At 36.3% G+C, this 25,264-nt stretch overlaps 2 protein-coding genes across 2 annotated transcripts in view; both read right to left on the bottom strand.

Annotated features, from left to right (window-relative positions):
* Positions 1-15,385, bottom strand: part of LOC121422615 — a 112,101-nt gene extending 96,716 nt beyond the window's left edge. Inside the window, exons 1-6 of the mRNA XM_041617772.1 lie at positions 15,174-15,385; positions 10,117-10,386; positions 7,826-8,131; positions 5,380-5,712; positions 3,151-3,438; positions 1,939-2,217 (exon numbers count right to left, since the gene is read on the bottom strand). Of these exons, the coding sequence (XP_041473706.1) occupies positions 1,939-2,217; positions 3,151-3,438; positions 5,380-5,712; positions 7,826-8,131; positions 10,117-10,386; positions 15,174-15,261 (1,564 nt within the window). The 5' untranslated portion in view covers positions 15,262-15,385. The remainder of the gene's footprint in view (positions 1-1,938; positions 2,218-3,150; positions 3,439-5,379; positions 5,713-7,825; positions 8,132-10,116; positions 10,387-15,173) is intronic.
* A 7,508-nt stretch (positions 15,386-22,893) lies between these two features.
* Positions 22,894-25,264, bottom strand: part of LOC121423182 (fibronectin-like) — a 53,696-nt gene continuing 51,325 nt past the window's right edge. The window contains exons 30-31 of the mRNA XM_041618498.1: positions 23,766-23,941; positions 22,894-23,089 (exon numbers count right to left, since the gene is read on the bottom strand). Of these exons, the coding sequence (XP_041474432.1) occupies positions 22,928-23,089; positions 23,766-23,941 (338 nt within the window). The 3' untranslated portion in view covers positions 22,894-22,927. The remainder of the gene's footprint in view (positions 23,090-23,765; positions 23,942-25,264) is intronic.

Below are 25,264 nucleotides of genomic sequence, written 5' to 3'. Positions count from 1 at the left end.
GTCCAGGGAAGGTTCTCTGTAAATTGCAAAAATAGTAATTTGGTCTCTATAAAGCAAAAATTAGAATATTAATCTATCTGAAAGAACAAGACTTTTTCTTCATGCAATGAAAATTTGAAGTGTTCCTCTTAAATATTTTCAGTCCACCTCCCACTGTTTTTTTTTATCACTCCTCCTTTCGTTTTTTTCCTCTTTCTTTTCTTGGAACATATTGATATAAAACAAGTTGACAACTACTTATAATTTTATTAATAGGGAAACTATCAGCTCTGCTGTTTAATAGATTGCCCTTCATATCCTCATCTTATTGATATATCTGTTTCCAATCTGAACGTTCAATTGCATAACATTTGTCTTATTTATTATGAATAATGGTGATGTATTGTATTATTTTATTATCAATGATTTACTGTCTTTTGATGGACGTTACATTGTATTTGATATTTTATGAGATATAAAAACAAGGCAAAAGCGATTTTGTGTCTCGCCCACGTATGAAAATAACCAGAAATATCGTGATTCGCGAGGGCATGCAACAGAATTGTATCGAAACTTCATTGTAATATGACTGGGATGGAATAACACTTGCCTTAAGAGGCTTGCACGTAAATTTTAATGTTGACCTGAAAATGACCTTTGACCTTATCATGTGACCTCCGACTGCAGCATAACATGCAGGTCCCCCAAGTCAATCTACCATCCAAGTTTGGTTGAAAAGCACCTTACGGTTGCGGAGTTAGGTAAGGTTGACCTGAAAATGACCTTTGACCTTATTGTGTGACCTCCGACTGCAGCATAACATGCAGGTCCCCCAAGTCCATCCACCATCCAAGTTTGGTTGAAAAGCACCTTACGGTTGAGGAGTTAGGTAAGGTTGACCTGAAAATGACCTTTGACCTTATTGTGTGACCTCCGACTGCAGCATAACATGCAGGTCCCCCAAGTCCATCCACCATCCAAGTTTGGTTGAAAAGTGACTTACGGTTGCAGAGTTAGGTGTCATAAGAGAGTCTTGCATGTAAACTTTAACGTTGACCTGAAAATGACCTTTGACCTTACCATGTGACCTCCGACTGCAGCCTAACATGCAGGTCCCCCAAGTCCATCTACCATCCAAGTTTGGTTGAAAAGCAACTTACGGTTGCAGAGTTAGGTGTCATAAGAGAGTCTTGCATGTAAACTTTAACGTTGACCTGAAAATGACCTTTGACCTTACGATGTGACCTCCGACTGCAGCATATCATGCAGGTCCCCAAAGTCCATCTACCATTCAAGTTTGGTTGAAAAGCGACCTACGGTTGCGGAGTTAGGTGTCATAAGAGAGTCTTGCATGTAAACTTTAACGTTGACCTGAAAATGACCTTTGACCTTACCATGTGACCTCCAACTGCAGCATAAGATGCAGGTGCCCCAAGTCCATCTACCATCCAAGTTTGGTTGAAAAGCAACTTATGGTTGTGGAGTTATGTGGCATTAGATTTGTGACGGACGGACGACATTTGGATCCCTAAGTCTCGAATTCACCTATAGTGGGCGAGACAATTTAAACCAAACTGAAACTGAAGTTCTAAAGTTGTATAAAAGAAAAGATAAAAGAAGTTTTTGGCAACATTTTTCCAACAAGATCGCATAGATTGCACGTCTCATGCTTGAGTGAACCCAGAGCTTCAAACCTTGTTTTCTCAAGACTTATTCTTCGAAGCTCTCACTGAATTTCCCCTGCGTTCAATCAAGCACTTGTGAAGGTAATTGTTGATCAATTTTGACAAGTTAGACATCATTATAAAGATTAGGGAGTGCTTTTTCAAACAAAAAAATCTCAAAAGGAATTTTGGGTGACTTATTGTAGGTTTTGGGGTGGCTGGTTACATATAGATAGTTTTTCCCCCAATTTTTTTAATTCAAACAATAATAAGAAAAATCTCCTAATGCTCTTACTTGGTGGCACAACGGTGAATCCAGGGAAGTTGCTTGTAACAGGTTCAATATTGGTAAGAACGCTCAAGTCATAGCTAGTAGCTGGTTGAAGACCACGTATAGCATTACTGGTAGCACCTTGGGGTAGGACATTCTGCACAGAAAAATCCAGATTCACATTGGAAGCAGACACCAAGTAGTCAATAAAGAAGTCATTTGGTGGAAGGGGACGTTCCCATGTAAACAAGATGGTAGTTGGGCTGAGCGGATACAGGAGTACGTTGTTTGGTGGTTTAGGTCCTAAAGAAGAAAATCCCCAAAACGATCAAGTTAGAATTTAATTGAATTTCATAAAGTACACAAAACATTTTAGTCCAATCAAGTGTGCTTCAGAGAATATAACCAGTTGTATGTCCCGACAATCAATTTCAGAAAGTCATTTGGAAAAAATTACAAGCACAGTTTCATCAATTTTAAGTATAAAATGTTAAGAAATACTGTAGAGAACAAAATAGAAGATGATTACAACCATTGAATTTATATCTTAAGTGCAATCCAAAGACAAAAAAGAAGGCTTCAAAAATATAAAGTGTCCGGACACCCCTCCCCCCCCCCCCCCCATCCTATATGATAGAGGTATTTAAGAAGATTAATATAATCCTATTCATTTATAAACCCTTGCAGTTACATCTATGCAGTGTACCACAGAAAAAATATTGTCATCCCTCAATAATCACAATAATTTATATGCAATTCCCCCTTCCCCAAGGGTAATGGGTGAGTTTTCACATTTTTGTCCTCAGTCCAATTTGGCATTTCTAAGTCATCCTTGAATCACCCCCAAAGCAGCCGAAGTGATATTTACTCTATGTGAAAGGGGAAATCATTGAGAAATAGCCCTTAGATAATTCTAATTCCTGAAGGACTGAAACTTGCTTTCCACTGCCATATCGGTATCAATTATATTATATATATATTTTTATTGTCCCAAAGTATGATTTGGGCAAAACAATGATTTTGTTATTTTTACCCCTTCAACACTCCTGCACTCTGAACCAAATATTTTGTACATTTTGTCTGTAAAAGATCTAGCTTCCAAAATTATTTGTAATTTAATGGAAGCTTGAAAGATATTTCCAGAAAAAAAATCATTGACTTCCCAGACAACCAACTTTCATCTATAATGGTAAAAACACTATGGTAAAGTCAACATTCAGAAATAATTGTGCTTACGTGTATAAGCCAAATCACTTGCAAAGTCAATTTCAGTAGTTGGATTTGCACTCGACACAATGTTAATATCAACGGTGTACTGTGTTCCCGGGTCCAGTCCAGTGAATCGATGTGTAAGAGGTGCAGCTCCTGCTGGGGCACCAATAAGTCCTCCATCTTGTACTAGGGTGACACCATCATTTTGAAGGAGAGTCGGGTGATATGATATAATGCCTTGTGTAGGGTCATGGTCCCAGACAATGTTGATTAAATCCTCACCACGGTCATCGATGGTGAAAATAGTGTTGTCTATATTTATTCAATAAAGAAGTAAAATATTAGAAGTTTGAAATAGATATTTTTCTGAGGTCAAAGGTCAGCAAACTACTGTGTGAGTCAAAAAACACTTCACATTCCCCATGTAAGGAAAAATGTGTCATGAATACATGATCATTATATATGACTGGAAAGAGTAATTTCTCCATAATAATTTCATACATATTTATGTGGTATGTCTTCACGCTGGGATACCAAGTAGGTGTTATTTGCAGTGATGTAAATGTTGATTTGCACCAAACGTAAGACATGACAGCAATGAACGAATCCAGATGCCAAGGATGTCATAAAAAACTACTTGAGATAGTAAACATATTTGCAAATCCTTTCAATGAATCTAACTTGAGAATTGACAGTAAGAAAGGTGTTAATTAAACAATCATACTGTAAATCATTGAAAAGGTGTTTTGAAATGGATTTTAATGCAACCCATGTAGGATTATGACATTATTGATATCTGGATTCATTCATTGCAGTCATGCCTTATACTTTGGCACAAATTACAATTTACATCACTGCAAAGAAAACCTACCGATCATCCAAGCGCTAAGACATAGGCCTACCACATAAATATGGTATCAAATTATTTGGGAGAACATACTCTTTCAGGTCTTTAATTATGCGTAAATGACATATATTTTTCTTCAATTTGGGATTTGTGAGGTATCAAGTAATTTTGTACTCACACGGGTATAATGTTCCAAAACATCTGTGAGGGAGCACAATCTTGTGCCTTGACTCAAAATGGAAGAAGGGATTAATTTTTTACACATTTTCTTAAAATTTTTGCTTTCTAACATAAAGTGTTGATACTGGTAACCTACAAACAAACATAATAACATCCTATTTGTATTCAAGGTACAGGAGAACACAATAACAGTGCAATGATGGAATTATTGCGAAGGAAAAGATGGGAGTTGCTGCTACCCTGTTTGGCATTCAAGGGAAAGAGCCTCGTTGATCTGGCGCTGCACAGCGAACTGCCGGGCCACGATCAACTGGGCAATGCAAATTTTCGGAGTATTTCGTTTCATGTCTATTTTGAACAATAAAATATGGATTTTCATCATTTTCATCATTTCATAATAATGTTTAGTTCAAGAACACACCAACACATCTCTATTAAGGTATATGCAAGTGCGACACTGGGATCTTGCTGCCAAAATCAAAGAGCTTGGAATTGGATGGCCGGTCATAGTGAGCATAGTCCAGGACCAAAGAAATTAGTGTGCTGTCATCATTGGCCCCATAGTCCAGAAGTGACCTGCCTTTAGTAAGTGCGCCCCCACAAAGCATGAAAATCTATATCAAATTTCAATTAATCCAGAATACACTATAACTGAATCCAGAATAACACTATAACCGGACATGGTGGCTCAGTGGTAGAGCGTTCGCCTCATGAACGGGAGGTCGTGGGTTCGATCCTCGGCCGAGTCATACCAAAGACTTATAAAAATGGGACCTTCTGCCTTCTTGCTAGGCGCTCAGCATTTAGATTGGAGAAGGGTAATAATAACATATAATGTTATGCAGGGCCCGCTGATAGAGCAGTTTCCTAACTGAAGTGGCTACCCTGGGTAAATAAAACGTTATTATTATTATTTTATTATTTAAATGAACAGTTCAGATGATCAACATGACACTAATAACATTTCTTTTTCCTTAGTTTTAAAGAGTTTGGCATAAAATAAGAATACTCATAGGTTAATTTTCCTTTATTAGCAACAGCTACAAATTGTTAATCTGGTTTCATGAACTAGCTCCATGATGATGATGGCATTTCAAAAACTTATCCTTGGTTTTTAATTTTGATGATGATGCTGCTGCCACCGCCGCCGTCGAAAAAGCGGCACCTATATAGTCTCGCTCTGCTTTACAGGAAAGAGAACACTTAACCTGATGCGTATTAGGTACCTTTTGGTGTTACCACAGGGGGAAGTTCAGTGAGACTAGCTTGAGCTCTGATACCATTCCGTTGACTGTACAAGTTAAATGTGTAATCTGTATTGGGTTGAAGATTCTGGACCTGTTCGGATGTCCTATCTGCAGGTAGCTCTATAGAATTGACTACTGCACCATCGGCGTATGAGATGACATAACCATCGACGTTCCCCGGGCTAGACCAGGATATAGTATAACTCGTGTCGGATGTCCGTTGTATGGTAGCGGACACGGGAGGAGAAGGTATCACTGCAAAGAAAATTTTAAGAAATATAAGGAAGGGAACAAAATGTTGAATTAGAACAACTTCTTAAAATTACCCTATGATTATCTGATTTTTTGGGGGGCAGATAGCAGACAAAATAAGATATTTGTTCTCCCAACATAAAATGAGTTGAGTGAGCTATCGATGCAGAGCTACAGACTGGACTATCGACTGAGCTACAGACTAAGCAGCCAACTGAGATATGTAGTGATATGCAGGGGCGTCGATCCATTTTTCAGATGGGGGGGGGGCAAAAATCATGAATCAACTTTCCAAAGGCAAAACAAACACACACACACACACATATATATATATATATCTGACCAACAATTTAATGCGAGCGCGAAGCGCGAGCTGAAATTTTGTAATATACTGACTTGATAACAGGAAAAATGTGCCTGTTTAGGACTGTCTGTAGTAATTCATGAGGAGAATACATAAAAATATCTCACTCTAGATAATGCGAGTGCCGAGAGCGAGCTGACACCTGAAAGTTTTATATTCTAAGCAATTTGTACCAATGATTAAGATGGGTATCTAAAAACAAAGAATCATGCGAGCGCAAAGCGCGAGCTGAAAATTTTGATATTTCGATCTGAAAAAATTGAGTTTAATGGACGTTTTTAATGAAGAACAAAATAAATAAAATATGATCCAACAAAAGATTATTGCAAATCGAAGTTCTTTTGGGGTTTAAAACTGAATGCGGGACATTCTATTCACCCATTTAATCATGAAAAGTAAAGGTTTTTGCTACAGAAATGATTCACGCGAAAGCGCGAGCTGAAAATTGTTATATTCCAATCTCAAAAGCGGGCATTTTGAGCACGATTTTACATAAAGAATGAGTTGTGTATATCTCAATCTCACTTGCTGATTTCTGTGTAAAATTACAATCATATTTTATTTTTTGCACATGCGGACTTTGGGGGGCAAAACGAAATGTTTCCTCCCCAATATTTTCATTGGTGGGGCGATCAACCCCCCCCCCAGGATCGACGCCTCTGGTTACATGAATACAGGTGCAAGGATAACTCTTAGACATAAAGCGTGGATAAAAGAAAGTTATGCAGGGGCCGTGGAACGGTTTTCAAAGTGGGGGGCTGACCATGCAAAAGATCACAATCGTATAGTCATTTTTGCATTTTTGTATTGTATGCCTGCACCAAGCCAGGTGTTAAATGAATAAGATAAACTCCTTTGCATTATTTCCTTCATATATCAGTTCAGTTTTTTTACTCCACTGCTATCTTCAGACTTCAAAAACAAGATTCACATATTAGAAATGCATACAAGATTGAAGATTCAACTACAATAAAGTACCACAATGTACTTTATTGTAGTTGAATCTTCAATCTTGTATCATTTGTAATATGTGAATCTTGTTTGTGAAGTCTGAAGATAGTATTGGAGTAAAAAAAAACCGAACTGATATATGAAGGAAATAATGCAAAAGTGATAGTGATATACAACTCATTCATTTTCTCTATCCCCTTTGTCTTTATTTTGTGCACCCTATTGTTTCAAAGATGAGTTACCAATTGAGCTTCTGACTGAACTATCTACGGAACTAATGTCTGAGCTACTGGACTGGCTGGGCTCAGCTACCAACACAACGAAAATCAACAGAGTTACCAATTGGCTATCAATAATGTTGGGTTACCTTCTGAGCTACAAACTGAATTATTGTTTGAGCTATTAAAAGACAGTGCTACAGCTTCAGCTCCTGGGCCCCCGTTACATAAAATTCAATATTATAGTATCTTTGCCATCCAATGGTATCTTTCATAAAATACTTGATTTTGATTGGCTGTTGGGTCATGTTACCATGGTAGTTACCACTGGAAGGCAAAGTCATAATAATAGTAACTTTTATGCAACAGGGTCCTAAATCAGCTACCAACTGAGCTACTGTTTGAGCTGGGTCGGGGGGGTACCTACTGAGCCCAATGTTGAGTTGATTTTTTCTATTTGAATAAACTCCCAGTGTAACAATTATTCATCAACTTTTCTTTACGAGGCTTCATATAAACCTTCATATATACCTTCTGCCTTTATTCTCTTACTTTTTTATCATGTGGTTCATTAGACAATGTCAAATTGTATCAATTTTTATGTATTTCATGTTAATGCCATATTGAATTGCTATTGTACGCAGATTGTACTCACCATTCTGAGGGGGCAGTGAGGCCACAGACCGAGTGTTTGGAATTTCAACTTGATTAGAATCCAAATGGGCAACGAATGCACTATTCGGATCAATATCACTTCTACCCTGTAAGTTGTTGTCTTGAAATGTAATCGTTGTCACTATATTGTCTAAGATGGTCTCGCCATTGGCCACTCCGCCTACTGAATATCCCACCAGATACCCGAATACTCCTGTCGGGTTTTGCGGGGTTGACCAGGATAAAGTGATGAAGTTCAACAAGTGAATCTGATAATATGAGGAGTCCGGTACTATAAGGGAACAGCAATATGAAGGGGAAAAAATGTGAAATGGACATTCGTACAAGTTTCTGGTTAGTCTGATTTATATATCACACAGTCAGGATTGGAACTCAAGACCCTCAGTCCATACTATCAGCCTGCATGCCTGGTAATATAAACTGTCTTGGTCACAAAAATATCTGGCTTCAAAACCTTTGCTACAAATACTGTACAAGTTTTTGGATAATTTTGTAAGATTTTCTCAAGAATGCATTATAAAACCAATCCTCGCAGATTGTTTGTAAGTTTACAGTTGGTCTTGTCCAAGATTTATTTTCAACATCTTAGGAAACCATCTCGTCGAAAGGGGCCTTGACCAACGCGATAAGAACATTTAAGAATCATGCAAGATTTGTAGGTTCGAGGGCCAATACTTTATAGAATCCTTAAATTATTATGATAATAGTGTAAGAAATATTTCCTTAAGTTGGTCATAGATGGCTCTTGCGGCATTCGAAGAACGCCTGGAGTACAGACATTCTTACCGCGCTCATACAAACCACTCTTGATGTTTGTGAGGTATTCGTAAAAGGACTTGTAAGGTATAGGATAATAAATTTGTGCAACTGTAGAGTCAAATCTTATTACAATGACTGAGAGTGCCGCGAGTATTATCTGAGAAATAAGAAATCGTAATCAGCATTGTACGGAATCATTGCATTCGTGAGAAAAGACCTTCTCTTTTAAACCTGCTGGTCCGTTTCTTGGTAACCGGATCCGCCCGGGCCTACTGAAAACTCCAAATTCATGTAGGGGGTGGGCATCGTCTCTGGTGATACTATGCAGCTTGTCCAACTCCAAGACTGTTTTGTAAGCTATATCTTCCAATGGAGTTACGGGCAAAGATCACTTTTCTGGCAGTTTTCATAATATTGAAAATAATAATAGGTATTTACATAGCGCCATCTATCTAGAAGCAATATCTTTCAAGGTGCATTTTTATTATTATTATTACGTCGGCTTAAAGCCCCCATCACACGTATTCCGAATCAGGCGGAATTTGCCGGAATGAAAGGACTATTGTTAGACCACCAGTTGGTCTTTTACATCTACTTCGAACACCGTTCGAAAATACCCCTCGAATGTTTTGAACATGACTAAAACCTTCGGGACAGACAAACGAAATGACAAAAATATTTCGAATGCACTCACAATGCAGTCAGAATATTTAGAATGCGCCTAAGAATGTCCAAGAATGTAGCACGAATTATCAGTCTGACTCCATTGCAGTTCATTTTGACTAGTGTATGATGATTCACCTGGTCGATTTACTGAATTTCTCCGGCTTGGTCAGGTTGGTGAATTCATAAGTTCCTCCAAAAAATTTATAGATTTTTTAAAATATATTTTTCGGCCAGCTTCTGCTTGATCCCTGTTGATTCCGAATAAGTGTGATGTGGGCTTTAGCTCGAGCTGCCTTTCAGCGCTCAGTGTATTAACGGAATTAATCCTGCTGGCTACCCATTAACCTCATCTGGGTTGAGTGCAGCACCATGTGGGTACATTTCTTGCTGAAGGAAACACACCATGGCTGGATTTTGAAACCATGTCCCTCTGACCCAATGACAAGAGTAGTAACCACTAGACCACAATGCCCCCAGACTTCATGACCTTGATCAGCCTATCCATATTCAGGGAAGTTACACCAAAGAGCAGCGTATATAAAAAAAAATACATGTGGCAATGGGCGATTTTGGCCCTGAAACGCATGCTTTAAAGCTACGTTTCAATCTAGAGTCGCCCCAAGATCTGTCGCAAACAATCATGAACAATATTCAAGATTGTGTAGAAAATCAATAATTCAACTTTGGCAGATTGATATGCTTATGTTACATACCTGTTTATTTTTCACTAAAGTGTCTCTTAAAATAAATGAAATAGCCCCCAAAATTCCTAAATTGCCACAATGTGGAAAAAAGAGATAGCCCCTTAAAAATATATAAATTATATCCTACCCTGCTGAATCTCAACAGCCGAAGCGATGTCCTCAGCACCAAGCTCCTTAAAACCAGTAAACAAAGTAGCAACCAAGACGCTGTTAGCATCAGGAGCAGTGCCTTGGAATGTAATGGTTGTTACGTCACTTGCTGTAAAATCTCCTCCATCCACTCCACCTACTCTATATTGTACTAGATAACCAGTCGGCTGGAATGGCGGGTTTGATGGGGGTGACCATGATACAGTGAAGGAATTCTGGTTAACCTGGTAAACCGCATTGGTTGGTGCTGGAAAGAAAAAAAACACATAAATATCAAATAGGCCTACAATAAAGCATGTTGGTATAAACTTTACCTCCATACCACTAATTCAATGAACTAAAGCTATAATAGTACCTTGTTCTCTAAATAGGACTCCCTGTGTGGGGGAAATAAGGGTTGGCAGTGTTTGGCTTATTTTCCCTTGTTCTTTTATATAAATGCTTGATTTTTTTTTGTTACACTGTCGGTTTCCAGTACAACTATTCATCTTATAACTTGGCTCTGAAGCTTATTGAATTTTTCAAATTCTTTTTTTTATTAAAAAAAGAGATTGTATAATTTTCTTGTAATTTTACTTTCGACCAATAGAGGGGCAAAACAAAAATGCAAAAAAATTACAGATTTGAGCGCTCTTGAGAATAAAAAAAAATATTCCCAAGTTACTAATGACAAAATATTACAACTATATGGAAATAACTTTTATTGGTTAGAAAAGTGATATCTCAAAGAATTCGTTTAATGTACATACATTAAGTACGATCAGTTTTTACGTCATAACTAAGACACGAGTTTTAATACACTGTAAGAGTAACTAGAAAGAGTTTGTCAAAATTAACGTACCCTATATAACCTTAATCATTAACTTGACCTGCAACTCACTTCAGATAGTCAGTGATACTTGATTATCCTTACGTCCATGTTTCATGAAATATGTCCATATACTTTCCATGTTCAAATTTAACATGAAGATATCATCTTGATACCCCCAACATGGCAAAGGTCATTGACCTTAATCTCCTTTCACCTTGATCCTGTGACTAACACTAATGCAAGATGATCAGTAGCCTGCTACTTGATTAGCCTCATTTAAAATGTTCATGAAATAGGCCGATCTACTTTCTAAGTTAGGACAACATGACTACTCTTTCTTTTATCAGGAGTAGTACCAGAATATATGCAACATATATACAGCGCTTAAAGGACAAGTCTACCCCCAACAAAAAGTTGATTTGAATAAAGAGAAAAATCCAACAAGCATAACACTGAAAATTTCAATAAAATCGGATCAAAATCGAAAATTATGATTTAAAGTTTCGCTTAATTTCACAAAATATTTATATGCACATCCTGGCTGGTATGTGCAAATGAAAAGACTCTGACGTCATCCACTCACTATTTTTTTGCGTATTTTATTACATGAAATATGAAATATTATAATTTTCTTCTCATTGTCAAGTGATACAATGATTGATTTGTCCCTGAACATGTGGAATCAGCATTGTTTAATACTATATGGTTCAGTCAAGTTTGCCCTTATTGTCAAATCGATAAAAAAATTAAATATTGCATAATTCAAACAATAAAAACAACAAAAGAAATAGTCAGTGATGGACATCATCGACTGACTCACCTAGCTGTGCATATCACTGTTTTGTGAAAAAAAATAAGCGAAAATTTAAAATGTCAAAACTTTCTTATTTTACATCCCATTTGATTTTCAGCACTATGCTAGTTTGATTTTTCTCTATTTATTCAAGTCAGTATTTTCCTGGGGTGGACTTGACCTTTAATAAAATGTTTCTAAGCGATGAATATTTCTTGAGCATGCAAGGAATTTCTACCTTCTGGGTACTGTGTTCTGATATAAACGGAATGATTGATAAAATGACTTGCTTCATATCTTCTATAGATATACGACTAGTGTCAGGCAGTGAATTGAATTGGTATCATATAACAAGCCTTTATGCAAAGGGAACCTAGAATTACTCATGGTAAGATAATAGATCAGTAATCTTCAAACATTTAAAGATATAGACCTAACTTCTTTTTAGTAGACAATCATATCATTATCAGGTAAAGACATGAATAACATTTAAATCTAGGGCTTGTTGAAGCATGCAATGGGTCAGGGTCAAAAGGACCAACCGCTTCATCCAAGTTATCACGGCTATGGGGCATTTGTAACACATGAAATTGTAACATTTTGTTTTTCATTATCAACGTTTATGCAGTTAACAGATTTTTGCAAGATTTTTAACAGTCAAATTTAAACATTATAGCCCCATATATAATAAATCATGACAAAGCTTTACTCATTTACAATATATTTTCCACTTGCTATTATTATGGGGATCGTTAAGGTTGTTGTGGCACCACCCTAACTGTAGAACTATACATTAATTTCTACTTTAATAGTTAAAATGTAGCCACTACCTAACCGGTATCTCTTTAAATGGACGAAAGTGGTAAAACACATTGTGATTTTTAACTTTAATGACTATTCTCTTCCTAATAAATTGTTATTATGTCTTAAAGATTGGAAAATGACAGCTATGTCTAAAAAAAAAAGATACCACTTTCTCGGACAAAAAATATTTCTTTACCTCGTTAACAAACTTTGTCGGGTGAAGGTGAGTTTTGAACAATGACAAGCCTTTTGAACAATGACAAGCATTGTTCAAAACTCACCTTCACCCGACAAAGGAATTGGTATAGGGTCGAAAATCTGTCTATCTGACGGTCAATCGGATCGGGCTCGCCCTAGCTACTAACCGTCTCTGTGGTCTAGTGGTTAAGGCACCGGCGTTCAAAGCTGGGGGCCCGGGTTCGATTCCCGGCAGAGACATTTTTTCGGCAACACCAATTTTTCCAAAGGGTAGATAGCTCTGGGGAACCTTGATTTAAGCCAGGGGCGTCGATCCATTTTTCAGATGGGGGGGGGCAAAATCATTAACGTTCCAAAGGCGGTCGATCGTACAAAACCCACACACACACACACACACACACATATATATATGTATATATATATATATATATATATATATATATATGACTCGTGAACAGAGACACGTATCTCACCCAAAAAAATAATGTGAGCGCGAAGCGCGAGCTGATTTTTTTATACTGACAGGAAAAGCGTGCGTGTTCAGGACTGTTTGTAGTAACTCATGAGAATGATATAATATCTCACTACACAGATAGTATGAGTGCCGAGAGTGAGCTGAAATTTCTTTATATTGTGACCTGAAAGCTTGATATTCTAAGCATTTTTGGTACCAATGATTAAGATTGGTATCTAAAAGAAGAATAGATGCGAGCGCGAAGCGCGAGCTGAAAATTTTGATATTCACATCTGAAACAATGACAGTTTAATGAACGTTTTTTATAAGAACAAGATATATATAAAAAAAAAGATGATTGCAAATCGAAGCAAGAGTTCTTTTAGTGAGGCTTAGAACTGAAAACGGGACATTTACATTCACCTATTTAATCATGAAAAGTATGGGTTTTTGCTAAAGAAATGATGCGAGCGCGAAGCGCGAGATGAAAATTTTTATATTCCAATTAAAAAAGCGGACATTTGGGGCACGATTTTAAATAAAGAACGAGTTGTGTATCTCAATCTCGCTTGCTGAACATTACAATCTTGTTTTTTGGGGGGCATATCCGGAATTATTGGGGGGGGGGGGCAAAATGATATGTTTGCCCCCCCCCCCCCAATATTTTCATTGGTGGGGCGATCGCCCCCCCCCCCTGCCCCCCAGGATCGACGCCTCTGATTTAAGCTACGCCTACCATTGTTCTCTTCATCCATTTCTTTACAATATTTAAATAAAAAAGAGTTGCCAAAAGCTGTTGTACATGTATAACTTTACACATTTGTATTTCTTCTCCCATATGTGTACTGTATCGAAGCAATAGCTTTGATCCAGCTGAGGCATGGCGGCTTGTCATTGTTCAAAACTCACCTTCACCCGACAAAGGAATTGGTATAGTGTCGAAAATCTGTCTATCTGACGGTCAATCGGATCGGGCTCGCCCTAGCTACTAACCGTCTCTGTGGTCTAGTGGTTAAGGCACCGGCGTTCAAAGCTGGGGGCCCGGGTTCGATTCCCGGCAGAGGCATTTTTTCGGCATCACCAATTTTTCCAAAGGGTAGATAGCTCTGGGGAACCTTGATTTAAGCTACGCCTACCATTGTTCTCTTCATCCATTTCTTTACAATATTTAAATAAAAAAGAGTTGCCAAAAGCTGTTGTACATGTATAACTTTACACATTTGTATTTCTTCTCCCATATGTGTACTGTATCGAAGCAATAGCTTTGATCCAGCTGAGGCATGGCGGCTTGTCATTGTTCAAAACTCACCTTCACCCGACAAAGGAATTGGTATAGTGTCGAAAATCTGTCTATCTGACGGTCAATCGGATCGGGCTCGCCCTAGCTACTAACCGTCTCTGTGGTGTTCAAAGCTGGGGGCCCGGGTTCGATTCCCGGCAGAGACATTTTTTCGGCATCACCAATTTTTCCAAAGGGTAGATAGCTCTGGGGAACCTTGATTTAAGCTACGCCTACCATTGTTCTCTTCATCCATTTCTTTACAATATATATATATATATATATATATATATATATATAGTAAATAGTGGTAGTAAAATACGAGCTGTGATTGGTTGGATTTGTACCACGTGACCTCCCTTCAAAAAGTTATATTGTACATATGTACAATATAACTTTCGATTTTTGGATGGCAAAATCCATGATGGGGGGCTTAGATTGAGGGATCTATTTACTATAATAAATAGTGAACGTTCTATCATACAATATTACTGGACTATATGAACTCCAAATATAAAATTATCCCTCGTGCAAGCCTATTTCACCTCGGCCTTCGGCCTCGGTGGAATAAACCTGCACTCGGGATAATTTTATATTTGTCGTACATATAATCCAGTATATTGTACAACAGATTGTACACTATTTATATAATATATATATATATATATACAGGATTTGGATTCTGATCTACATACCCGTCTGAGAAGCAGAGCCTTTGCATATAGATAATATGATGAAGACTACGACCATTGGCCCATGTGAAATCAACTTTGATGCCATCATCCTCTGGTCGGTATCAGTTTTAGAGTAGCCTCAAAATATGATGTGTGTACCACAAAAACATTATAGAGCAACTAGAACAGCAACGACTTTGGTCATGGACCCTTGTAGGCCCATGCTTTGGCATTCAAGGCAGTTTAGGTTGCAATTCAGATCAAATTTGAAGGATCTCGATAAAAAAAACCTCTATTGTGATATTTCTTCTGAGGGCGGTTTGTTTAGGACTGCCAAGAAGAACATGAAGGACGTTTTATTTTCTATTTAACACCTGTTTGGTATGAAAACTAGGTCAAAGTGACACTAAAACGTGAAAAGGCAACAATACCTTGTACCCATTAAAAACTTACCTTGGAAATAATGGAATGGACAGAGAGGCGCCTGCAGTCCTGATGTGAAATCTCATGAAATAAGTATATCGGTCCTCTCACGGCAAAACAAATGATGTCATCTAACCACACTAGTTTTGTATAAGAAACCAATAACGGGGATTCCCCCTCGAGGTAACCGTGTGAATGGGAGGCTGTATACTTATCTAAAGGTTGAATTCTTTATTCAAAGAACAAAGAAGTGAAAAAATAAACAAACGACCAGAGATGGAAATTTCGTGAGAAATCTGTCCCATTCGTTCACAGGGTGTACAACATTGTGTATACAAGACAAAATCGATCTTCACAAAGAATTGAAAACTTGGAACAAAGCAACGATCTATAAATGTCAACGTAAATTCAAAAACATTGAAATACGTGTGAAATATATCAAATTCCATTTTATCAAGTAATGAGTTGACCTTCCTAAAGTAGTCATAGAATATAAGAAAGAGCTGCTTTAAACACCCCCCCCAAAAAAAAAAAAAAAAAAAAAAGATGATGATGATGATGAATGACGAGATTAATGCTTTATCTTTAATCCAGAAAAAAAATAATTGCAGAAGAAAAAAAAACACATTTGAACAAAAAATAAAGTATAACTCATTGAAGGTACGATAAGTTTTGTTATAAAAGATTGTGTGTTAGATAGATAGTACTTGGCATGTATCTTACGTCTGAGTTGACGCCACAACAACAATATGAAACGATAGATATTGTGTGGGTACGGCATGGATATGCATGTGTAGTTGTGTGAGGAGTTGTGAGGGTGTGTTGGTGGGTGTTTGTGGGTGTTATTGAGTTTCTAACGACATGCAACCATTAAAAAAAATTAACGGTTTTAAAAACATACAGTCTTTGTTGTTTTAATGTAATCATATCAAAAGTCAACATTTAGAAAGAAAAAAGTCATATATACGAAATGTAGAAACCTCTGGATAACTCAGTCAGGGGCAGCGGAACATCGGGTCTTTTTTTAAGGGGCAAAGCCAAAATGACATTTAGATGTCGAAATGGGCATTTTTGTGTAAACGAGTATTTTCACCATACATGAGATTATCATCTGCGTGAAGTAGTTTTGTGTTTTGTAGTAATTAAGTTGGGCAAAGCCTTTTTGAATTAATTTTTTTATTGCTGACATATAACGTAGGTTTTATTTTTGCCGCGAGTGAGCGTAGCGATCGAGTGGTTTTTTTTTCATTTTTCAAATTTGAAGTTGTAAAACACGCTTTTGGGTGAATTATAGCGCTAATTACTGATAAAAGTGCATCCTTGCGAGATGTTGCGAGCGCGAATCACAAGCCCAAACTTTCAATGGACATTTCATGTAATAAAGACTTAAAAATCAAACATTGTGAGCAGTTGTTGTAATCATTAAAAAGATGTGTATCTAACTAAGGAATTAACGAGTGCGAAGTGCGAGCTTTACTGTTTAATATACTGACCAGAAAAAAAACCTGTCGAGGTCTGAGGATTGCATCTAGTATCTCATGAAGAGGATATTTGATGTTGGAACAAGATATTAAAAAAATATTGGAATAATATATCGCCTAAAATTTCACTTACTTAAAACTTTATTGCGTACAGTTTTGCTCTTTAATCTTAGAATATTTTTATTACTGTGATTCGGTCTCGGCTAACACATACCAAAGCCATTAATATGTTCCATTCAAAATAAAAATTATACGTATTATTTCTTCAGACGACTAGAAACCACTGGCAAATACTACAACTTTGTTTCATTCCCTAAAATTGTTGAAATTAGACGACATCAACAAACTTCAACAATGTAATTTTCTATACAGGTCAGGTAATTAAATTCTCAAAGTTCACAAATAATTCGTGATTCGTTGACGTATGCATCATGTTGATACCCGCTCAAATAATCAAATATTTATTCCAAAACATAGAAAAGTAATCGTCCAACACAAGATTCGTTGTACTGGCCCAAATAGTATGGAACGAAATTCCCGACTACATAAAATGAAAAAAAAATTGTCATCCTATATGTGAATATCTTTCATCTTTCGTTTCCTTTTAACATGATAATATGAACCATATAATTGTTGTTGCCGCATTTATATTTTGCCCCCACTAATTCGTTTGTAGAGCGCTCTATTTATTTAGCAATTCATGCCAACCTCCCCGCTCACGTCTCACATCTCGTTACCTTTCTTTCTCTTCTCTTTCCTGTTATTTTCTAGCTTTTCGTCTTTTCTTTGTATTGTTTACTATATTGTACATGTATTTATGTATATAGGCGTATATCACGCCGCAAGCCTTTGCTTTTAGGGTGTACGCCTTCTTCTATAAGACTATTATGTACTTACTTAAATTCGTCATGGCAAATTGAATTTTGTATGTATTTATGCTTCCGAAAAATATAGAAATTTGTGAAATGGAAGAAAATAAATGTTTATTTGAATTGACTTAAAAAATGATACAATATCTACTGCAAGCTTGTGATAATCCAACCTGAAAATTGGAAATTCTAAGCATTTTTTGTAACCAGGAACAGAATACGTTTTCAGTAATATATAATATTTTGCTTCCGCACCAGTCTAGCGCTAAAAGCAGTCCGCACCATTGCGCTCATTAAAGGACAAGTCCACCCCAACAAAATTTCATTTGAATAAAGAGAAAAAATCAACAAGCATAACACTTAAAATTTCATCAAAATCGGATGTAAAATAAGAAAGTTATGGCATTTTAAAGTTTCGCTTTATTTCACAAAACAGTTATATGCACATCTCGGTCGATATGCAAATGAGGGAACTGATGACATCACTCACTATTTCTTTTGTATTTTATTATATGAAATATGAAATATTTTGATTTTCTCGTCATTGTCATGTGAAATGAAGTTTCATCCCTCCCTGAACACGTGGAATTCCATCATTTTAACATTTTGTGTTTCAGGCAAGGAGGTCCTAATCGTCAAATTCGTAGAAATTAAAATATTGTATAATTCAAACAATATAAAACAAAATAAATAGTGAGTGAGTGACATCATCGACTCTCTCATTTGGATGTAACTGGCTTGTTCAAGTAACCATTTTGTTAAAAATAAGCGAAACTTTCAAATGTCATAACTTTCTTATTTTACATCCGAATTTGATGAAATTTTCAGCATTGTTCTTGTCTGATTTTTCTCTATTGATTCAAATCATCATTTTTCTGAGGTGGACTTGACCTTTAACTACAGCAGGAAAAAAACTCGTCACGCGGGCCTGGCGCTAGTCTGGAGCTGATAAAGGTAGCGTCAAAATATCTGAAGTAGCCCGCTATCCATAAACTCAAAATTGTACGACTTAGCCCGAAACTGGTCCGGATCAGCGAGTTATTGAAAGCGCTATATTTTATTACACACTTATCGATTCGAGATCGAAACGCGAGCCCAAGATTTGTTATATTCCAACCTCGAATCTTGACATTCTAAGCATTTTTGCAACCATGAACATGATGAGTACCATACTACACAATAATTGATGCGAATGTGAAGCGCGAGCCAAAATTTTGAGATTTTCTAATCTAAAATGTATCTTTTTTTTGGCTTCCAAAAGGGCATTTCATTTTGAAGCAGGCCACATTTCATTCTTGGTTTAAAACGGCATTTTCCATTATAAAAAATATTTTTTTTTCCTCAGACATGACAGAAGTACAGCTGAAGCAGGCTGTCAAGCTCACTTGTGGAGAACGGTAAAAAAAAAAACCTTGAATGTAGCATCACAACGTGCGTGGACATTGTGTTCATTATTGGGAATGATGAACAAATATTGGCTCATCATATCAAACTTGATGTGTCCTTCTTGAAGAGAAGAAAACACTTCAACACAACTGTGAAAATAATTTTTTTCCTTGAAGTTATTATTTCGTATACCTAGTTGATTTTCGCACTTTAAAACGAATTCATTGTCCACCTCTGCTTTTTTATGATTTTGTTCCAAAGAATAACTGAAGGTCATATCCAGGCATGCAGGGTTTAGTTGCAGAAAACATGCGTCTGATCGCAATTCAAATCATCAAGCACTAGTCCCTCATGCCCGTACTTCATTGGTTGAAATACTTATTGCGTCTGATTGTTACTGGGGGTGTTTGACATTGTCACAACACCCCCAGTAACAATGGTAACAAAACGATAGTCCTCCCTGGCCAAGTCCATGGGAGTTGTGAAGCAACAAACTTGGGGCAAGGCCGTTTTCTCATTCCTCTGTTTTTCATCTTTATATCAGTTGAAGGGGGTGTTTACATGACTATTCTGGTACGGCCTGTTCTTTCCATTTTCAGAGGCGTCCTTTTTTATTCTTATTCTCTTTCGTTTTCACTTCGATTCATTTTCTTCCAGTTTCTACTGGAATGAGGGGGGCGACCCCGGCAAATGCCTGAATCCACACCCTCGGCCCCTGCTCTTTCCATATCGTCTAAAAAGGCCTGATAAAACCCTTGCTATAACGGCTACTATGGAAAAAATATCAATATTGAGATTTAACAGAAGGTAAAAGTCAGAGCAACTCCACTTTCTTGAATAGCAAAACTTTTTTTTAAAGAATTTTTAAAAATGAACCTGTGTCATGTCTTGAACATTAATGTTTTAAGTAATAAGTGATGCGAGGAAAGCTGATGAGTTTCTTGTTCAAGTTTACGTCGAATTAAGAAGTAAATCTCGGTAATCTTTGTATGTTTGGCCTTAAAATCGGATTACCTTGTTCATTCACACTAGTTGGAGATTAATTTAATCAAACATTACGTATGAAGCAAATGACTACGCTCGATTTTGCAAGTTCATTTCAAGTAATCAAGTAAAACGAGTGGGACTTTTGTGTGAGTTTCACCATGCCTGACATAGCACTGTGTGCAAAAGTGCACACAAGCAAGATGGCGGATTCCGCTAAAGAACTGGTAAAGTTGTTTCTTGGGAAAAAAAATCCTTCAAAAAATGCATCTTAGGATGATTTTACCCAAAGAAGCTGAGTAAAGAGAAAAAGAGATTAGTTGTTTAGTTGCCCTTAGTATGTATTTGACATTATGACAGGAAATATTGTTTATTTCATGTAAGAAAATCATGTGCACGTATGAGATTATGCGTGCAAACTTCATTACGAAGTACGGTGAAGTTAATTCGCACAAGTGCATTGGCGCCAAAATAGCAAATTTGCGAATGATTTTCCGTTCGTTACTGTTCATATAAACTAGATTTTATTTTATTTTATTTCATTTATCGTAATTAAGATTCTAATACTTGTAAAGAAAAAGCGATGAAGTGGGGAGGTAGATGTATTGCTGTATGATTATAAGTATGTTCATTACTTGATAGCTTTATATAGTAATTGTATGAAACACGTGTACTGATAGTAACGAATCACATCACTCCCTCATATAGGCATTTGGGTTACCACCCCCCCCCCCTCCCCATTTTGTACATCCGAAACTCCCTCCCTTTTCTTTTTCTCCTCTTAGGGAGCCCAAGAGAGTTAAACCCCCTCCCCACCCCTTTAGATCCACCACTAGTACCTTATAACATGTATAACACGTATAATGCTATACATTTATGTGTCTCATACGATACAAATATATATTAACATGTTAATAAGTACCCATGCAATGCACATTTCCAAAGAGGATTCACGCCTGAACGATTCAAAATATTCCCGATAAGAATTTATACCCGCGCATAAACACATTCTCAATTGGAAGCATTGACTGATGAACATATTCGTATATGCAATTAACCTGTTTTTTTTTATAACGTGACATTGGAATAAGGAAGCCCTGAAGTAGCATAGCAGACCCCGGGAATAACGGGCGTATAACATTATCATAAAGGGACACTCTAGGCTGAAAATAATCATATTCAAATATATGATTTAAAAACCACAAAGTAAAATGCTGAAACTTTCATCAAAATCTGATAACAGATAGCAAAGTTATTGAAGGGAAAATCTGCATTATTTTGTGAAAAGAGTTAAGTGTGCACGCCGTCATGAATATTCATTAGGTGGGCTGATGAATTCATGTCCCCACTTTCCTGTAATAATGTTATTGCTCTTTTTTCATATGTTCAGGTCTGTAGGCATGGTATATGTATCTTATAATAAAATAAGTTGTAGCAATGAATATTTAATGTATTAAATCAGTTTTCAATCCAATTTATTTCAATTCTCAGAGGACAGTATTTGAATAAAATTCATAACATTATAATGAAATGCAAAGAAGGAGTGGGGATATGGACATCGTCAGTTTGCTCATTGAATGTCTGTGAAGAAACGCTCAGAACTGTTTCACCGAAATAATGCAAATCTTTAAAATTTCATACCTTAGTCATTCCTTGTCCGAATTTCATGAAATTTTTCAATTTTGTATCTGTCTGTTTTTTCAATATCTGTTCAAGTCATAATATTTTCAGCCTGGAGTACACCTTTGATAAGTCGCACAACGAGTATTTCAATACAATAAAAATATTAAATATCTTTTCTTTCTTTTCTTTTAATACAAATCGTATTTCAAGCAATCTGATAGATAAACAAATTATTTGTTGTACGTGTGAACTTATCATATCCAACAAGCATAATACAAGAGTCACCATTAAAATATTATTAATTCTTGCATATTTTTCTTTCAGTAGTAATTTCCTTGGATGAGAACACATTTTAACACAAACAGATGAATGAAAAAGGCTTGTCACCATCTTGATATTATATAACAAAATTTCTAATGAATGCAAACTACAATTTAAATAACTTTATATGAATTACTGTAATTTAACTACGCTAAAGAACGAAACTGCTGCAATTCAAGGAACGATACTTACATGTCTACACTGATTTATTTATCAAAAAGTACATTTCAGATAAATAAAACAAAGGTAATGTGAAATGTCAAATACAACGAAGAGAGAAATTTGAAGGTTAATATTATACAAAAGGCATTATATCGAATATATACAGTGTATATCTATACTAATGCGGGTGGGATCTTCTCTATTATTTAACGCGCAAAGCTTTATAGGTTAAGTTAAGATTATCATATCTCTTCCCGCCATTTGAAGGGGCAAATTTAAACCAATTACCAACTACCTTTTTTTCTGAAAGAAGCAAGACATTCACAGCTTAATAGAGGATTTATCAAATTTTTGAATAAATTTATTCCATTTGATTCCGAATAGTTAAAACTTTATGACAAAAAAGTACTCTTTTGAGAATGAACATGTTTGTGATCATATCATCAAATGAATTCATTCCATTTGATTTCGAATAATTAAAACTTGAAAAAAAACAGTTGACAATTTCGTGACGATCCGTCTTTGACTACTCCTTAAGCTCGTCAATAGTCGTAGCGTGATTCTTTGCATCCAAGTTAAAGGCAGACGGATGCTGCTTATCTAGTTGTGGGTTAGGATTGATATAGGTGTGATCGTCCAAGTTAGATTTCTTGAAGAAGACATCGGGGACTGATGACTGGACAAAGTCCTAGAATAAACCGAGAAATTAAGAGAAACACAGATAAGCACTCTTCGGAAAGGCGTTTAAACGCAAGTCGAAATGTCAACCGCAATCCCAAATGCGCGCATTCGATTGGTTGAAACAAGTTGGGTTATAATTTGTCATCATTTCTGTAAATTAACAAAAAATCCATTAAATTTATCAAAAAAGGTGGTTCTAGCGTTCAAGGATCATCACCTAAAAATGATAGAGTAAATAAACATTACAATAATATGACGTCAATATCAATGGCAAGAATACGAGCGACTTATGTCAGTATGGTAAATGAGAGTAAATTGAGCATTAATTGTGCTATTTTTATCTTGAATTGTCATACATATAAGATATATCTTATTTTTGCTTTATGAAACTTAAAAGACAAAGATCTGGGGTCTGTTGCAGAAAGAGTTGCGTTTAAACGCAAGTCCAAAAAATCAGTCGCTAATCCCAAATGCGCGCTGTTGATTGGTTGAAAATCAAGTTGCGCATGATTTTTAGAGTTGCGATCGATTGCAACTTTTTTTGCACCAGGCCCCAGGTCATTCTTCATAACAGTAGTTCATTACTCATGTTCCTGACAATCCAACCCTAAACGTAAACCTAAGATATCATTTTAAGCTATAAATGAGTATATGGCACAAAAGAGAATGTCGCGTTTCATTACCTCAGGAGTTTTGACTTCGATGGCCTTCTCTTGTGCAGCAGTTCGCTTCTTCACCTTGTATTCTTCACGGTGAATGCGAATAAGGTTGAAGCAAAACACGATTAAGACGAGTAGGATTACGATGGCAACGCTTGAAACTATACCGATGAAAATATTCCTCTTATCAAAACCAGTTCCTGGTGTCACGAGTGGGTGGGATGGACGAAAAGAGCATAAAAGCGTTATTACAAAACTGTTTCATTATTTGAATAATAACATAAAATGTTTGAATATAAAAAAGGCTATAGCTACTAAAGAAAATTAGTTGATATAAATGTTCATTTAAATAGTGATTCAGATTGTTTATTCACTTTTTTATTGTTTTTTAAACACATTCCTAAAGAAAAAAATCCAACTCGATAAAATTTGCTCGGAAAATCAGTCTGTTTGGGAGTCACACTCCGTTACGAGTAAACAATGCCAAGGGATAAGGTGAGATGTGTCTCTTTGCGTTCAGTAAATTCTTGATCACATCTGACCCCCTCCGCCTCCTCTTCTTCGGATGGTATGTTTTATCATGGACCTACCAGAGATGGTTTTATTTCATTTCTGTTTATTTAATCTGGAACGTAATGTGGACCCAGTGGTCCGTCATTTTGAAGTCAAGTCTATATAACTAACTTAGACCATGGTCTAACTCTGTGTTTAAATCATGGAGAGCCAATAACTAAAAAAGAAAATATGTTTATATTGTATATTTCTTATATTTACTACTTTGTTTCCCTTTGCTTTCATAATGAAGAAAATATTTCAGTTATCATTCTGAAACAGTTAAAAATGATTGGATAGTCATAAGAGTTAATAAATATGTACAATTGTACTACTGGAGATTTGTGCTCCAACTGGCCCTCCGTAATTAAAGGAGAATGAAACCATTGGAACAAGATAGCTTGTGTGAAAACAGAAAAATCAAAGAAACAGATCAACGAAAGTTTGAGAAAAATCGGACAAATAATGAGAAAGTTATGAGCATTTGAATATTGCGATCACTAATGCTATAGAGATAGCAAATTGGCAATGCGACAAAGATGTGTGATGTCACTTGTGAACAACTCTCCACATTACTTTAGTATACTGTATATTTCACTTGAATTGCCTCTTTTATCACATCTATCCATAAATCATACTGTTCTTTCTACATGAGGGCATGTAATACATATTTTTTTAAAATACATCATGGATAAAGAGTTTGTATCATCATAAGAAAAAGCAAAAAGAGACATTTTGAGGGTATTTTATAGTCCACCAAAGGGAAAGTTGCTCATCAGTGACATCACACATCCTTGTCGCATTGCCAATGTGAGGATATCCATAGCATTAGTGATTGCAATATTCAAATGCTCATAACTTTCTCACTATTTGTCCGATTTTTCTCAAACTTTCTTTATTCTTATGCTTTGATTTTCCTGTTTCTACACAAGCCTATTTGTTCCAAAGGTTTCATTCCCCTTTAAACTAAA

The sequence above is a fragment of the Lytechinus variegatus genome, chromosome 10 (assembly GCF_018143015.1).
Source record: "Lytechinus variegatus isolate NC3 chromosome 10, Lvar_3.0, whole genome shotgun sequence".
Taxonomy (NCBI): Eukaryota; Metazoa; Echinodermata; class Echinoidea; order Temnopleuroida; family Toxopneustidae; genus Lytechinus; species Lytechinus variegatus.
Note: the sequence above shows the minus strand (reverse complement) of the source record. Positions and strands in the feature narration are given on the sequence as shown.